The sequence below is a fragment of the Antechinus flavipes genome, chromosome 4 (assembly GCF_016432865.1).
Source record: "Antechinus flavipes isolate AdamAnt ecotype Samford, QLD, Australia chromosome 4, AdamAnt_v2, whole genome shotgun sequence".
In the NCBI taxonomy this organism is placed as follows: domain Eukaryota; kingdom Metazoa; phylum Chordata; class Mammalia; order Dasyuromorphia; family Dasyuridae; genus Antechinus; species Antechinus flavipes.
In genome coordinates, this window is record NC_067401.1 from 450,572,078 (window position 1) to 450,590,298 (window position 18,221).

General features: G+C 45.6%; 1 protein-coding gene across 2 annotated transcripts in view; it reads right to left on the reverse strand.

Moving 5' to 3' along the window:
- The window catches only part of ST6GALNAC5 (ST6 N-acetylgalactosaminide alpha-2,6-sialyltransferase 5), a 215,396-nt gene that overhangs the window by 17,502 nt on the left and 179,673 nt on the right, over positions 1–18,221 (reverse strand). For both annotated transcript variants that reach the window (XM_051999389.1, XM_051999390.1), the window contains exons 3-4: positions 13,589–13,998; positions 4,603–4,710 (exon numbers count right to left, since the gene is read on the reverse strand). In XM_051999389.1, the coding sequence (XP_051855349.1) occupies positions 4,603–4,710; positions 13,589–13,998 (518 nt within the window). The remainder of the gene's footprint in view (positions 1–4,602; positions 4,711–13,588; positions 13,999–18,221) is intronic.

An 18,221-nucleotide genomic window follows, 5' to 3' on the forward strand; every position in this document is an offset into this window, starting at 1 on the left:
GGCCAAAAAACTGTGAATACTCTTTGATCCAGTTATACTATTGCTAGATATATATCACAATTCATTCAAAAAAGGGAGAAAAGAACCTATTTCCATACAAAAGTATTTATAGTAGCTCTTTTTTGTGATGGCTAAGAATTGGAAATCAAAGGGCTATCCATCAAAGGGAAATGGCTAGACAAGTTGTGGTATGTGATTGCAATAGAATATTATTATGACATAAGAAATGACAAGCAGGATGATTTCAGAAAAACCTAAAAAGACTTACCTGAACTGATGTATAGTGAAGTAAACAGAACCAGGAGAATGTTTTATATAGTAACAGCAATATTGTTTGATGAAGAATTGTGAGTGATTTAGCTTTCTCAGCAATACAGTGATCAAAGACAGTCCCAAAGTACTAATGATGAAGTATGCCATCCTCCTCCAGAGAAAGCAGTGATATTGATTGGATATACTCAGAAGCATGCAATTTTTACTTTCTCTTATTCTTTTTTCTTTTATTTGAGTCTTCTCGATGACTAATATGGAAACGGTTTATACAGTTGCACATATACAACCCAGATTGTTTACTATCTCAAGGAGGGTTAGGGAGGGAGAGAGAGAGGAAAGGGTAGAATTTGGAATTTAAACTTTAAATAGGAGTGTTAAAAATTTGGAAAAAAGGAGCTCTTTCCTTTGTGTGATGGCATTCCTGGAACAGTGACTGGCTCTGGGACCAGACCTGTGAACCTCCCACCTGAGGAAGTTCACTCCACCAAGGCACTGATTCTTAAAATGCCAGAAGCGTTGCCCAGAACACTAAGTCACTTGCCCAAGATCATGGAGGTGTTGGGAGTGGGGGCACCAAAGGCAGCTCTATGCATTGCACTCTGCTGATGATTGTGCTGTGATAAGTACTGAACAATTGCTTATTAGTTGGTTATATGTGAACAAGTTGCACTCCCCTCTCTCCAGTAGAACTTAAGCCCCCAGGAACTGGGACTCTGGGTCTGCAGCTTCCAGCACAACACCTGCCCAGCACAAGTTTACTAGTACCTGATGGATAGATTAAATGAAAGCAAACACGGCCAGGAGCATTAGCATTCAGTCCCAATCCTGTGCTTTCCTTTTATTCTGCACCGTGGATGGAAGCCAAGGAAGAAACACTTCCCTGTTGTCCTGGCAGCTTTATTAATGCTCTCTGGCTAATAATTCTAGCAGAATCAACTCTCTGATATTCATGGTACCTTTGAGATGTCCTTCACATTATGGATGAGATATTAATTTAGTTCCATGGTGGTGATCACTCTGAACCATTACTCCACTAATTAATACTCCAGAAACGATGGGGAACAGAGAGTTGTAAACTTGTTAATGTACCTAGGATGACCGGAAATCAGATTATTAGGCAGAATTTTAATGTGCAGCCCATTATTATAGCAAACAATTTACAATGGAAATGGAGACTGGAAACAGCCCTCCGTCGCTTCCTTCTGAAGGTGACGAGAGTAGATTGTTCACAGCAATTTATTTCCATCTGAAGAGAAAGGGTTTGATTTCCAGAAGAGATGGGGCCTGATTTAGGGGCCTTCCTGCTGCAGAGTAATACGTCTTGGTGCTGTCTCTAATGCTACTTGCATCCCCTCATTTGTAGTTTTCGGTCCGTGGGTACATGGCCCTAGGGGGAAGCATGGGGGCTGTGGACGAATCTAGAGACCAGGGAGGTAAGTGCTGGGCTTGCATTCAGAGTAACCCCACCTGATGTTGGTTACCTTAATGACCTGGGAGAGTAATTCACTCCTCTGAGCCTCAGTTTCCCCCTTGGTAGAATGAAGAAAGGTTTCTTAGGTGGGCACCAGAATGCCAAATATGGCACCTTGCTATGTTCATCAGAAGGATTCTTATAACAGCAAAAAAGTTGGCCAAGGCAGCGCCCCGTCCAAATGGGCGTGGGCCCCCTCAGCTACCCTGACAGTGTGGCTGCCTCCTGGGTGTCCTCTCCCAACCCTTCCCAGCTCATCCAGGGAGCTCAGGACTAAACAAAACCCCTTGGCAGGAGATGGCACAAGGCTAGACCCCCCGGCCTCTCCTCACACAGCCCAAGATGGCACGTTGCAGCCTATAATCTTAGCTTCTTCCTCCTCTCTCCCCCTTCATGTCTGAGTCCTCCCTGGGATCTGAGTGTGTCTCTTTGGGAACACAAGAAACTAGAATCTCTGCCCATCAAGGGAGTTGGCACGTCTCTACAGCTATCAAAACTGCACAAAAGCCAGTGAGAACACTGCTAGGTTCCAGTTAAATCTTTTCTTTCCACTCCAGTGTCTGGGCAAATAGTGATAATTGTTGTAATGAGGCAATACAGAAAGGTTGGTCAAAGCTTGAGCGTGATATCATCTGAGGCTCTCCTCAGCCGTGGAGGCAGATGCTTTTATTATTCCCATTGTTCCATTGGGAAAACCGAGGTAGGCAGAGGCCAAATGACTGGCCCAGGGACACAGTTTGGGGGGTCTTCTTCCTGACTCCAGTCTCTGTGCTCTATCCACTGCCCCCATTAGTTGACAACAGTGCCCCAGTAAGTGCTTCCTAAAGTTTCTCTCCCGACCGGCTGCCCTCGCTGCCTCTGGACAGAAGCTCTCTACTCAGACAATTCTCTGACCTCGGCTTAGACATCCAGAGAATCCTCTCTAATTGCAGGGGAATTGAAGCCGGAACCGAAGGGAAGTTAAGGTGCTGATCTTGTTTTTCTCTTCTAACCTGGCCTTGCTCCAGCGTGTCCAACACACTTCCATCGGCAGCAAAGTCCCTTGCTCAGATGCAGGACAGGTTCCTCACCTCCGTACCCTGAGATGAGTCCCCTGGTACCTGCCGCCTCAGCAGACCCTTCGGCTTCCCTGCGGGGTGTGGGGACTGTCTCTTCAGAAAGGGGTCAGCCCTGGCCGGGGCGGGGGTCTCGCCCCTCCTGCAGAGGGTTCAGATATGACTTAGGTCCTGAGAGGGATGGACTGACCCTAAGATGCTTTCTCGGAGAGACAAGGATGCTTCACTGAAGCCTGAGGTGCCGATCACTTTGACCAAGAAGTTCTATAAGACTTCTGGGCTCCAGTGAAGAGACCCCCAGCTGCTTGGGGCCTGAAAGGGTTAATGTGCCTCAGAACAGGGGACCGTGAATGCTCCTGTTTCACTTGAAGAGCCTGGCCCAGTGTGGATAATTCTTTGGATTCAGATGACAGATTGGGGAATATGCAGGGGCGCCAGAGCAGCTCGATACCTAATAGACGGCCGCGTGGTATTGTTCTGTGTGGGCCTGCCGTTACACGGATGGGCAGCCAACAGCCCCACGGAGGCGAATTCTAAATGGAGAAGTAACAGGGGACCAATTCATGTCTTGGAGGCTTCTGGTCCCCCAGACCAAAGACTCCAAGTGTCATCAATGCCCTTCCATCCTCCCTGGAAGCTGACAACATGTGACCCTTTCAGTGTCCCTAGGAGGAAGGTGGCTCCGGTCACTCGGTCATCTCCCGGCCAGCCTTCCTCACCTCTCCCTATCTTCCTGCCTGGTCCCTGGAGGAGCTGTCAGGATGAGGGGAGCCCATCCCGAGACCTGCAGACTCCTGTTAGTGCATTCTCTAGGGGCGCCTGACCTTCATGTCAAGGTCACATACAAAATGCCTCCCAGACAGAGCCCAGAAAAATCAGGCTTATTACTATATGTTGGATTACAAAGGAAACTACGCTGAAATATAATTTTCAAAATATTTTAAAGAGGTTCATTCCCATTAAGGAGCCCCAATTATGGGTAGGGTTTCAGTGACTTCCAATAAATCAGCCTCTGGACTTTGGGAGGGGGTCAAAGTTTGCTGCACTCATGCCATTCAGATGAGAGGTTGTATCAGAGGAGATGCTCTTAACTCCTTTTAACATAAAAATAAAATAAACCCGGATCGGGCAAGCCCAAGCGTTCAGCTCCAGATTTGCAGTCACAAGAGAGATGGCATAGATGAGGGAGCCAGGCTCGGAGAAAGAGTTTAATTTTAGAAAACAGTCCCAACTGTCAGAAGAATCACCCTCTTTAGCTCATTAAAGAATCACCACTTTCCTTTCAAAGGAGAAGGAAACTAATATTTCTTAATGCTCGTTTCACATTAATATCATGCCAATTATTGCCTTCCTCTCTGCTGATAAATATTCAAGGGAGAAGTGAGACCCACAAGATGGATTAATTCTCTGGCAGTACAAACAAAAACTTTCAATATTTTATACCATATAATTAAATGCTGTTTGTTACCTTCAGAAGCAGACCTTGGGACACATTAATTAATTGCTTCAAAAAGACAGTTAGACATGCTTCAGGGCTGATGTTCAGAATCAGACGTTTCCAGGATCAGATGTAGGATCGTAGATTGAGAACTGGGTGGGGCCTTAGGTGCCCTCTCTTCTGACCCCTTCATTTGACAGGTATGACTTGGTGAGGGAAGTTTCCCAAGGCCCCACAGCTAACAGTGGCCAAGGTGGAGACCGGCCCTCGGACCCCAAATCCAGCCCATTTTCCCTCATCCCTCTCTCTTTAAACCCACCCCGTTCAGCACTGCCAATGAGGAAAGCTCCCAGAATAAATCCTACCTGCAGAAATCGGGGGGCACCATGCCATAGACATTTATTCGGTCACAGAGCTCTAAGGCAATCGTCATTGTGAACCAGCCAGTGCTGAGCCAAGTGTTGGAGATCTTCCTGAAAGGAAACCACAAGTAAGCTTCCAGGTTGGTACACCCTTACGGAAATATATGGACGAGAGACAGTAAAAACTTTGTCACTGGGTCTTCGATCAAATAGAAATCTCTTAACTGGACCTGCCACATGTTATAATGCAATTCAACAAAAGTGCTCGATGACATAAACATTTATTGGAAATCCAGAGGTTGCAGAGATTGTTTTTGGAAGCTGGTGTCTGTAATTCAGTGAAGTCACAGTCTCTGAGTCAGACCAACAGGCTCAGAGAATGATGGAGCTGAACATGACTTCAGGGCTCCTGGAGTCTGGGTCCCTCATTTGACAAGGAAGGAAACCAAGATCAAGCAATTTATAATTCATTTTATTAATATTTTTTAAAAGTTCATTTCCTTAAAAAAAACAAACAAACAGATGCCCTGTCAAGAACTCAAGAAGAACTGATTTTAAATTCTGGCTCTAGACAATTTCTAGCTGTGAGACCCGGGAAAGTCGTTGAAATGAAGGCGACCTCAGTTTCTTCATCCGTAAAATAAGAATAATAGTAGCACTGACCTCCCAGGGTTTTTGTGAGGATCAAATGAATTAATATCTGTGAAATCTTTGTGAACATTAAGGTTCTGTATAAATGCTACCACTATGACAATGATTACTACAAATATTACATATATTTTTATATTCACTTAGATGACATTTAGATCCCAGGTTTAGAGCTGAAAGGAAACTTAGCAGTCATGGTTAGATTCTCTCATTTTACAAATGAGAACGCTTATTCCGAGAGAGGGAAAATGATTTGTCTGAGGTCAAATGGATAGTAACTAATAAATATTTAATTTGAACCTGTCTCTGTATCCATGTCATATCCACTGGAGAAGGTAATCCCCATGAGGGTAGGGTTTTGATCTTTGCCTCGTCAGCACTAAGGACAGCGCATGGCACAGAGTGGGTGCCTAGGAAGTGCTTTTTTTGAATTGAGTTGATCTGAATCAGTCCAGGGATTTTTGATCTCAATCTTATGTTGGTCGCCTCTAATAGCTGATGCGAATCTTTCGAGTTGTAGTCAGAAAGGTCATTGTTCATGGCTCACTGTCTGACAATAAAGCTTCTAAAACTCAGCTCAGCTAGTTTGAGTGACATACAGAATCCACACCAGCCCTTACTCAATTCAACTCACTTGAACAAACACTGATTAATTGCTTTCTGCTCTCAGCCTGCACCCCTCCCAGTCTGGAAGGACCTAGTTGCTCTAGCACCCCTGGGAATACACAGATCATTTCCAGTCCTCTCCAAACCAGTGCTTTCATGGAGGTCAAAGGAATGGTGAATTCTAATTCTTCAAAAACTCTCTATTAGCCAGATCATTTGGACAACTTGAACCATACTATTCCATGATGACATGAAGAGATGGAGTCTTTAAAGCTCAGTGGCTGAAGCAGGGCAGTGCAGTGGACAGAACACTGACTCAAAGGGCAAAAGATTCATGTTCAAATACTTCCTCTGCCACTGTGTGACCTTATTTGTGTGTGACCTTAGGGGGAAAAGGCCCTTCCCCTTGTTGGCTCTCTTTTCCTTCTCTAGGAAATGAGTTGGGGAGGTTGGCCTCTGAGATGCTGCTTCCAGTTTAAAATCTATGAGCTAGATAAGAATCTCTGATTTGTTCTGGTGGGACCCAAAGGACAGGACCAGGAGCAATGGAGGATTGGTAGAGATCTTTTCAGACTGGAGGTCAGGAAACTTGCCAAACACAGGAGCTTCCCAAGTGCATAGGGCTGCCTGGAAAGGATGGGCCTTCCATTGATCTCTGATGTGTCTGGGCAATGACTTCCTGGGGTGTTGTAGTTGTGTGTTTTTTTTTTGGGGGGGGAGGGAATAGATTGGCTAGATAGCTACTGAAACCCTTTGCAACTTGGAAGTTCTAGATCTACATGAGTAAACAGAAATCTTGGTGTATGGGAATATGCTACCGTAAGATCTTACCCCAAATGAGACAAATCAAGCAATCTGTCCTTGGTGCTGACCTCTCCATTGTCCTTCTCACTTTGATGAAGCCTGTCCTTCCTCACTAGGCTGAGGAACAGACACAAGGTAAAAGAGCTTCTGTCCTGTCAGTGCCTCCAGAACTGTTTATTCAGCTTGCCCTGAGTCATTTAGGGCCAGATTCTGTTCTTGAAAAGACCAGAAAGTTTCCCATCTTAGGCCTCCAGACTCTTTGGTCCCCTCTGAGGACAAGCCCTGGGAGATGACAGCTGGAAGAGGAACTTGACAGCAATGGAGTGCTCCTGCCAGCCTCCCCGTGATACAGCTGGGGGTCATTTCCTTTCCTCACTGGAGCCCTCTTTTATTTTCTTTTCATTTTGGAGTGGTCGTGCCATGGCTCATTAGCCAGTTTCAAACACCTTATCCCCAAGGTCAGACTGTCTGACTTTGCCCAGTTGCAGTGTCATGTGTGAGGCGAATAAGAGATTTCACAGGACCGTTCTTTCTTTTTTTAAAACTCCAAGCATTATATAGTGCCCCTCCTTGATAGGCAATGATTTTCTTTTGAAAGGACCTCTTCTTCTTTGCATTTCACAGGGAGTGGAATTAGTTGAGTGGGAGGTGGGGAAGGGAGGAGAAGGAATAAGATGCAAAGAGATTTTTTTTGCTCCAGAAATCTGATGGGTCAGAGCTCTAGTGGGTCCTGCAATCAGGGTCCTCTGATGTCCAGTTCTAAAATAACCTGGCCTGAGAAATTGCCCTATTCCCCAAGGCAGGGAAAAGCAGGCCCTCACACTCTTAATTTGGCAGTCAGGCTCACATAGTCTGATGGTGCCAGGGGACCCCATCGATCCAGCCAATTCCTCCATCACCCTTCAGCCTTAATGCAAAAGGCTGATTGCTCCCATAGGCAGGATAATCTAAGTCTCAGAGCTAGATTTAAAACCATTAGACAGGATCGTCATGACATCAAACAACAAATCAGTCAACGAGAGCTGGTCCGGTACCACATGCCTGGCACTGTGTTAGGTGAACTTTATCAGCCATTAATAGGAGCCTCCTTCTTTCCCTGAAGCCATGGCCACATTGCACAGATTAGGAGGGTTCTGGTATATTTAACAACTAGCTCTGCATCTTCCCCTATCCCCAATCCAAGTGTGGATGACACGCTTCCTTCACGATTTCTCTGCTTCCTTCAGTATTTCTCCATCACTACCAAGACTTGGGTGCAGCTTTGCAGATTTCCAAAGTGTAAATATCCACACAAGATTGGAGAATCAGCTTGGTTACAGAGGATTCCCGTGCAGACCCACAGCCAGAGGAAGTGGATTCAGTTCTCACGACCCAGGGCACCTCACTTAGTTCTTCAACTGGGAAATGAAGGTGTAGTAATATATAATCTTTAAGGTTGATTTCTGCAGGAAAATGGGGGAGAGATTGAGGGGAAAAGGGAGATCACAGATATAGAATTGGAAAGGACTTTAGAAATAATCGAGTTCCTAGGTTCATGGTTGTAGAGCTGAAATTAGAATTAGGAGCAGAGGGGTGGAGGGATTCATCTTCTGAGGTGGCTCTGGAAATCAGGTCCCCTGATGTATGAGCCAGGTCTGTTTCTACGCTGGCGAGGTCTGTAGGTTGAGTAAAAAGAGGGGCAGTTATTGGGAGGGGCTGGAAGAGGAAGAACCTCGGACTTTCCCAAGAAGACTTCTGCTGGCTCAGCTGGGTGGACGAAGCTGCAGGGGAGTTCTGCCCTGAGTTCCTGAAGATAGACAGCTGTGGAGCTAGCGGGAAGGAGAACTCTTTGTGCCCTTGAAATGGCATGTGGGAGGCTGGGAACGACTGGGCCCTTTTGGTCACCTCCCTTTCCCAGGGGCTGGCTGCCCGAAGCCCAAGCGAAGAAGGGAATTTGAGTGGGTTTGAAGTTCCTTGGGTACAATTGGAAAGAACGCCCGCTGGGAGACTGGAAAGGCGCCATTGGCCTTTACAAAGGCGAGCTCCTGGTGGCTCAGGCTGGCTCCAGCATCCTTCTGGCCAGGATGCTATGGAAACCCCAGCACAAAAGCGACGCCCTTCTCAGAAGCTTTGAACCCTTCCCCAAGAAAGGAATCTCTCCTGTTTTTCTCCTGCTTAATCATTTCTAATGAAAGAATATGAAGAGCTGTCATGTGCTTATTAGGGGAAATTATCAAATATTCTTTTATATGATGAAGTAACACACAGAGCTGATAATTCTATAGTGCGCACTAAATTACAGTTAAAGGGCTTTCTGCTCTGCCAGAATCTCATTTATAATCTCCACGGCAATGCTCTTCCTGCAGTTATTTCATTTATGTTCCTTTTATCTAATTACTATAATATTGGTTCTCAATCGTATTTTCCTAATGTCCCCTTATTCAATTATAAAGTTATTTTCAAGTACAGTTACTTTCTAATATTAGGGAATACAGGGGTGCAATCAGTGCCTCTTGGAGTGCTTCCTCACTGCACAGAGTTTAGGGGTATTTTCTCCTCTGACTTAACACAGTAAAAAACTTCTCTAAATCACAATCCAGTGAACAAACAACGCTCTCCTTTCTTGTCTAAGCTATTAGACTAAAGCACATTTCCTTTCTCATGACAACCCTGAAGTTCGCATCCTTCCATTTTTATGTTATCAATATGTTGTTGCTCTTTGTGAGTTCAATAAATAATCCATAACATTTAGAACCACGTGTTAATAGATATCACGACCATTATTACTCCTAGGCTCCGAGCTACATGGGACCGAATGGAGGAGGAGAAATCACCCCCTTGCCACCCGCCAAGGATCGGGTTGGAGGGGAAGGGGGAGAGGGGTCTCACAGTTAAGAGAGGGATCCCTGAGGGATTCCAGTGATGCTCAGCTTCAGACCAGGATTCAGATACAAGCAGCAGTTGTTTTAGCCAGCTGTGGAACGGTCTGAAGAACTAAGCATCCGAGGACATAGTCATGTGCCTCAGGCCCACCCGTGCACCGAGGGGACCATAAGGAGTGGAAAAGGAAGTAGCTGCTGTTATATTCCCATTTTAATAGAGAAGGAAAGCAAGGCTCAGATAGTTATCCTTTCTAAAAATTATTTTTATAGTTGTTTGTATATTGTCTTTCAGTCAGTTAATAAACATTCACTGTTCTCCTGCTCTGGGGAAATCAGTCTGGTGGAGGGGTGAAGGGAGTGCCTTCCCTCCCTGCTCCTGCACCCCCCTCTACACCTCAAATGCCCCAGCATCCTAACCCTTCCATTGTCCAGACACCTTCCCCCTTCAGTCCTGAGTCGAAACCCAGCCTTCCCCTGACCTCTGCCTTCCGGCCAGCTCTTTTCCTTGACTTCCCTGGTTCTTGATCCCTACTCTTTTTTTAAGCGATACTTGAGATTTCATTGTTGTAGTTACTCACTGGGGCAGATCAATACCTGCCATTCTGTTTATAGGCTGGCAAGAGAGTTGTCTTAGCCAGAGCTATAGAATGATTTGTTCCTGGTCCCCTTGGGGCAGCTAGGGGTGCCAGACTGCACAGAATGCTGGGCTGGGAGTCAGGAGTTTCATCTTCTTGAGTTCAAATCTGACCTCAGACACTCCCTGGCTGTGTGATCCTGGGCATGGCAATTCACCCCATTTGCCTCAGTTTCCTCATCTGTAAAATGAGCTGGAGAAGGAAATGGCCAATCCCTTCAGGATCTTTGCCAAGAAAACCCCAAATGGAATCTTTGAATGTGTTTGAAATGACTCAACGACACCCAAGGTCATAACCCAGATGGGTTGAACCCAAGCCTTCTGTCTTCCTGACCCAGTCCAGTTTTGTAGTTGCTCTGCTATGCTCTTCTCCTTCCATGGATTTCTCTACCCCATTCAATCTGGACTTTGTTCTCATATTTCAATGGATACTTTTTTTCTAAAGTTGCCAACAGTGTCTAAAATGCTCAATGTGATGATCTTTCTCTTGGTTTGGACACTGTTGGCCAACTTCTACTCCCTCTTCCCCAGCCCATCCCCGGCTCCCTCAGCACAACCTTCTCCCAGCACACTCCTGTTTCCCCAGCATACTCCTTCCCTAGCACACCCCTTCCTTCCCCAGAACACTTCTCCTCCCCAGCTCACCCCCTCTTCTCTTCCCCCCAGTTTTCATGATGCTGTGTCCCACTGGTTCTCTTCTTAGGGACCTGAAATCTCAGTGTTTCCTTCACTGGATCATCCATGTCTCATCTTCTAATCATGGGCGTCCCCAGACATTTCTTCCTGACCCTTCACATCTTTTTCCCCTACATTCTCTGTCTGGTGGATCTCATCACTTTGCTGCCATGATCATCTCTCTGATAATAGTCTCTCTCAAGCGCCACAGCCGAACACCATCAACCGTCTTCTAGGCACGTCTCCCGGGACGCTGCATCGATCGCTCAGATACACAGACCTCGTCTCTCCTACTCCCCAAAGCCCGTGCTCTTCCAGACTTGCCTGTCCTGTTGAAAGCGTCCCCATAATTTGGGTCACCCAGATGTGCCTCCTTGGGGTGAGCTCACTCTTCATTCCCCTTATCTAATTAATCCCTTCCCCATATCTAATTAATGACAAGTCCTATTCATTCTACCTCCCCTGAATCTCTCACACCTGTACTTTTCTCTCCACTTCCAATAAACACCATCAGTGTAACCCAGCCTCTCATCATCTCGGAAGTCATGTTCCTCCTAAGATTCCTCAGTGGTTCCCTATGACTTCTGGGATAAAATGCTTGGCATTTAAAGACAAGATCCCCAACTCCCTGTTATTCTTCTTCCCATCATGAACCAGCAGACACATCTATTGTTCCCATGGCTCCCCCACTCCCGGTTTTCCCATGGGCTTCCTGTCTGAAGGCCCAATGCAAGGGGCTCCATCCTCTGGACAAGAACATTTGAGACTCTTCCCATTCAAGAATTCTCCACTTTGCTATGCCCCAGTCTCCTTGGCAGTCAGTCTGATGAAATCTATAGATCCTTTCTCAGAATCATAAATTCAAATTTCAAATAAAAATAAGATATAAAGGTAACCTGTTTAATGAAATGCAATTACCAAAATATTTTTTAAAACCCCAAATGCACTGACCCTTTGGTTAAGAACTTCTCTTTCTACACTAAAATTATTTGTATTTAGCTACATGTGGACCCCTTTGTAGAGGTCCTTGTAGGTCCTAGTAGGTCCTTGAGGTCAGGGCCTATCTTATTTTACTTTTTGCAAGGCAATTAAAGTTAAGTGACTTACTGAGACACAGATAGCAAGTGTCAGAGTCAAGACTCCACCACTTATCTGTCCCAGTCAGGGCCAAAATATCCTTGTATTCATAACAAATGAATAGCTGTCTGATGGATGCCCATTGAATTGAAAAAACCCACTTTGCTGCACGACCTTCAGTGAGCCACTATACCTCTCAGATCTCCACTTCTTCATCTGGGAAATGAATGGGCTGGTCATGATGCTCTTTTTGTCTTTTTATTTTAATTTAAATTTTAAATTTTTGCTGAGGCAATTGGGATTAAGTGATTTGCCCAGGATCACACAGCTAGGAAGTGTTAAGTATCTGAGGTTAGATTTGAACTCAGGTCCTCCTGACTTCAGAGCTCTATGCACTGCGCCACCTAGCTGCCTCTTTTTAAATTTTTAAAATTATTTTTATTTTTATTTTTGCCCTTTTTTGACCATAATAAAACATGAGTAAACCAAAGAACTTTTATTTACATTCTGTGCCCTTTGGATTTCTATGGTCTTCATAAAAACTGAAAAATTCACTCTGCCAATTGTCGATTTAAGGTGCTACTGACCCACCTTTTAGAAACAATTCTACCCAGAAGTTGTCATCACCCTGTAAAAGGTAGTTGGATTTCCACCATAAAAGAAGCTCCCTTCATTCCAATTTTCACAAACAAGTCAAAAAGTAATTCTGGTTATGTTACCCTAAAGTGATATCGAAAACCACCATCTCTCTCCCTTTTGGGTCATATGGGTGCACGTTTGCTGAGCCTGGATCAGGAAGACTCAAGAATCAACTCTTTCCCTCACCATTTACCAGCTGTGTGATCTCCTACATGACTCAGCCCTGGCTGAGCCTCAGCGTTCTCATCTGTAAACTGGAGATTATTACGGCTTGTAGTCTTTTCCTCTGAGATTTGTTGAGAAAAGGTAGACCAAGGAGCTGGCAGATTTCAAAATGTTTTGGAAATACCAGTTATTAATATTGCTGTAAATAAATTGTGTGTACAAGATATCTTCAGATTGAATAATTCATCCTAATTACTAAGGGTTCTTTCTAAAATAGAAAGACAGATCTTTCTTTTCTACATGGTACAGAGCAGAGACCTCCAGCTGGATGCTTAGATGTTCAAGAGGTCATCTATTTAGAGAGGAAAAGAGCATTTCATCCTCTGATGCTTCATTTTACAGCATTGTAACTGAGGCCCCAGGAGGGGACAGGAAGTTAATGGCACAGCTGGGATTTGAACCAGGCCCTTGGGTACCCTAGCCAGCAATAGTCTCTGGCTTCAGCATCTGCAAAATACATGTATGAATTGGGGGTGGGGCAGAGAGTTGAGCATCATGATCCCTGAAGTCACTTCCATCTTGAAATCTACCATTCTGGAGGATTTCCAAAGGTCCCTCCAGCGCTCACTTTATGTGGTTCTATGAAAGGTGATCCCAGGATCCTTTCTCACAAAAAGCTTTCCAAACAGGCACAATGTTCTTTTCTGCTTAAAACGCAGATCCTCTCATGTGAATGGCCAGTTTCTTCCCGAGCTGGGAGGAACCCAAGCGATCTCCTTGTCACAGAACCACAGAATGTCAGAGTTGACGGGAACCCGCCATCCAACCAGGAGGCGGCAGCCCGAAGAGCCGGGGGCAGTGGGCGCTGGAGCTCCCTTACCTGTCTTTGCCAGTTTCCCGTTTGAAGAGCTCGTCAAAGTGGAGCATCTTGTGCCTGGTGATCATGAAGACCTTTAGTCTGGGGAGGACCTGATTCATCAGCTGCAGGTTGTTGTAGACCAGCCCTTTGCCATCCCTCCGCATGTAGTTGCTGGGCCCCCAGAAGATGAACACGGTCCCCTGGCTCATGTTTAAGAGTTCCTGCCTCTTGTGGAGAATCCTCTGGATGCTGGAATGGGCGATGACGCGAAGGCTAGTCTTGTTGCCCACGTCCCGGCCGTAACCGCGGGTGGGCGCGTCGTTCATACGGATCACACACTCCGTCTGGTCTATGCGCTCTCCCTGCCGGCTTCCCAGGAGGTGACCCGAGCTTGTCACCAGGGCGCAGTCTCTGCAGTGCATCTTCAGGGACTGTAAAGCATCAGAGAAACAAAGGCTGATCAATAAGGGAAGGAGCGTCTCTAGAGAAGAGGGAAATTAGGAATGTCTGCAGTTGGGGGACACTGGCAGGTTTCATTCAGTGGTGGTCAATAAACACCAATCAGGTGATGGGGTTGGGCTTGTAAATTTTAACAATCAGCTCACCCAGAAAAAAATATAATATACACACATATACATACATATATACATATTTATATATATATGTAGGACACAATTTTCAATTTTAACATATTATTAAATTCTTCATTATTTTCTTATACCTAGAGAATCAACCAAACAAACAATTGAGACTTGCCTTGTAGCTCTTTCTGGTTTCCAAAAGCAAATCCTCACCCTGAAGATTTAAGCATTGTCTCTCCTGAACCATGGGATCCAGTTCTATCACACTACTTTTAAATGCCTACTGTGTGCAAGGAACACAATGTGTGTCAGAGTGGTTAGAGAGCTAGCCTCAATTCTGGATTCAAGTTTGGCTTCTTCCATGTACTGTGTCTGTGTGAGCCCCTGCAAGTCACTTAATGTCTCAGGGAGCTCCCAAAATAGCATCCATAGAAGCTTCCTTATGTGGCTGTTGCTTATAACAAGAACACCTCAAGTCTGGTCTCTCTCCTCTATTCCCCAGATTCAGATCTGGGTGGGACCTTCAAGGTCATTTGGTCCAATCCTTTCATTTGCCAGTTGTCCACACTAAGGCCCAAGGAGAAATGACTGGATGAGTGACATATGGGTTTGAGGGAGCAGCTCATGACCTTCTGGCGGCCCAGATTAAGAGACAGTTGACCACTGGTCAGTGGCCCAATGAGATGAATTTAGAACTGGCTGGCCAACCTCAGAGAGTCGTCATCGGTGGTTCAACGTGCCCTTGGAAGGACATCCCCAGGGTTGTGCCCAGGGATCTATGCTTGGTCTGGGGCCATTTTGCATTTCTCTCCATGACTTCCTTAGATAAAGCCATGGATGGAATGCTTATCAAATTGGCAGATGGCCCAGAGTTGGAGAAGCAGTGAACATACTGGATCTCCCAGCATCCCACGCTCTCTTCTCCACCTTCATCTTTTTGACACTTACACATGGGTTACCATGACGCCCCATTCGATTCCCAATTCTTTGATCTTTTCAGCCATCTTGCCCCAAACAGTGAGTGCCCTCCCAAGGCTCTGTCGCCCTGGGCTTTCTTCTTTGTGCATATTTTATATTTTTATATTCTTTCTTTGTTTAGCGCTCCCTCTCATGGGTTTGAATATCATTTCAGTGAGGATACTTCTCAGTTCTGGGTACCCAAGCCCAGGCATCTTGAGTTTGTAAGTTACAGAGAAGGTGCCAATTTTCATTAATAGAGGGAGTTTGTTACACAGGAATTGCAGGTCTGGTCCCTATTTCTACTGCCACATCTGAACCATATACTGGAGATAAAAAGATAAGAACAAAACAATCCCTTCCTCAAGGGGCTTCTATTCTACTGGGAAAATTCAACTAAACAAAGATAAGCACGTACAGAGAAATTTCAGGAGAACGAGGGGAATACATGTACAATAGGGGGAGTCAGGGATGATTTGCCAGAGGAAACACGCAAGTGCGTTCTTTTTATCCAAATCCTCACCTGACTTTCAAAACCTATGAACTGAACTGCAGATTTTGACAAGATAGTGAATTTTCACACTTCAGATTTCTGTCTATTCTAAGATTCAAGTCATTTAACTCATTCAGCCTCTATTTCCTCATCTGTAAACTCGAGCGAGTTTTGAGTAGTTTAGAGGATAAAATGGGAGCACATGTGGAATGTGCTCAGCAGGCCTTTAAGTGTGTGTTTTTGTTATTACTTTATTGCAGGTCTGGCACATGGCACAAGAAGCTGGCTGTGTCTGACCATAATAGTTGAATGAATAAATGAGTTAGATCCTTTCCAGTCGTCTCCTATTCTCTGGAACTAGCTTAAACTTCTGGCCAGTGTAGATGACTTCTCTGAACGTTCCCTGTCTTTTCCTACCTCTAGATCTTTGTCCTTGCTTTCCCCCATGAAATGGCCTGTTCCCACAGCTCCAACAGCTTTTCTGGTTAAAACCCTAATTCTCCTCCTTTAAGACTCAATTCCAGTGTCATTTTCCCTGGTCTCCAGAGGTAGAAGGGATCGCTCTCTTTTTAAATCTCTCATATTCTTCTTTTCCATGTTCTAGGGTATCTGTAATAAGATGCCTTTTCTCCAAAGCAGGCAATGAGGGCTGGATTTGAATCCCAAGCACTCCATTTCACATCCCAGCCCTTTTTGGGTTTAAAAGATCCCTGGGCCTTTGTTGCTCATCTAGAAGATGAGAGGGTTGGTTAGTTGACCTCCAGGGTCCCTTCCAGTTCTAAATCTGTGATTCTTTGATTAGAAATAAGTGGGAGATGATGTGTAAACTCTAACCCCTTGCACCGTCTTCTTTTGCAATGGGCAGCTGGCGTGTTTTCCTGAAATCACAGAAGAGTCTAGGGGGTGCCATCTGGGTCAATCTATCCGGAGCCAGGGGCAGAGCCACATTTGGGGATTCTGGCTTCCCCTCACTAATCACAAGAAAACATGAAAACACGCATTTTGGAACCCAGGGACCAAGGAGGACTCCGATGGCAATGCTCATTTCAAACCTCCTGGCACACAAGCACGCCTAAGTATGTCAAATCAAACATTTCCTCGTTCAGCTTCGGTGGGAAATATCGTTTACTTGCTGTTTGAAGATAATATAATTAGGGCCTGTGGCCAAGACCAACAAGCCCCAGACAGAATAATGATAGGAAGCCGTGAAAAAAGATGGGGTGGTCGGGTGTTTCACAAAGTGGTGTGTGTCACTAATTCCGTCCTATTGCCGAGAGGCCACCAGCCTGCGATGTTGAGGGAACAGTACTAGAATGGTGGAACCGTAGACATGCAGGGGGGAGCAGAGCTCAGCAAGTCCAACTTCCCAATTGATACAAGAACCCAGAAGCCTAGAATCCCAGAACTGAGGGTCCTCGGAGACCAATGAGTCCTGCCGGACCTGGGCAGATGCATTTTGCCACCTCCCTGACAAATGACCACTCAGTCTCTGGTTGACTTGGCCCAGTCCGTTCTGGAAAGTCTCTAAAGAGTAGGCCATTTTTCCTCATGTTGGCCGAAAATGGGCTCCTCTCTCTCTCATCCCAGGGCTCCTGGATCCGCCCTATGGGGACAGACATTAGTTCTGATTCATCCTCCATAGAACAACCATTTGAATAATTGAAGAAGGCCATCCTGGCTCCCCAGGTCTCTGCTTTTTCAGGTTAAATGTCTTCAGTTCCCTCAATCCGTTCTCATGCAGCCCAATTTCCCGTCACCACCAAATTAACTCTGGTTCATTTGGAAATTTGTCTTAAATTGAAAATCAGAGGTTCTGGTGTGATTTATCAGGAATCTATGAAACTGCAAACAGATTGGGATCTGCATCCCCACACGTGACATCTCAAATCCCAGGGATCCTGAACTGACCCAATGTTTCGAGTTAGGTGGAAGGAACGCTGAATATGGAGTGAGGAGGATGGAGCTTCAAGTCCCTCGCTCTGTGTGAGCCTCTATGAACCCCGTGGCCTCAGTGCCCCAATCTGCAAAGCAACGACCTCCCAGGGCTATCGTGAGGCTCAAACATATGGAACTTTGTGCCCATAATGGCAACCGTGTTTGCCTACTGCTCTAGGATTTGCAAATAGCTTTACACATGTTATCTCCTTGAGTCTCATGACAACCATAGGAGAAAGGGACTACTATTGGCATAACAGCCCATTTTATGGATGAGGAAACTGAGGAGGAGTGAGGCTAAGGGATCTCTCCAGGGTTATACTGTAGTAGGCATTGAAGGCAGGATTTGAACCCAGTTCCTCTAACTGGAGGTCAGGGCTCTTTCGGCTACATCTCTACCATTCACATCCATATCTCTATGTCAGTGAGATCCTCATCCACATCCACATCTCCCGCTCTTCTGAATCTCTGCCATCTCTGCCTCCAGCTCTGTATCTACAATTCCTCTCGACCTCTATCAGCTTTGGGTTCCTTTGATTGCAGACAGCTGCAAGACACCTTGGGGTACAGGGGCTACATTCCTTTCTTAAGGACCATCCGCAAACCCAAGTCCCTCTGCCTCTAAGTGACTGGGCGTCAGCAGGGCTTGGTCCGAGCCCCCGGATTGTTTGGGCTCTGATTGGCTCAA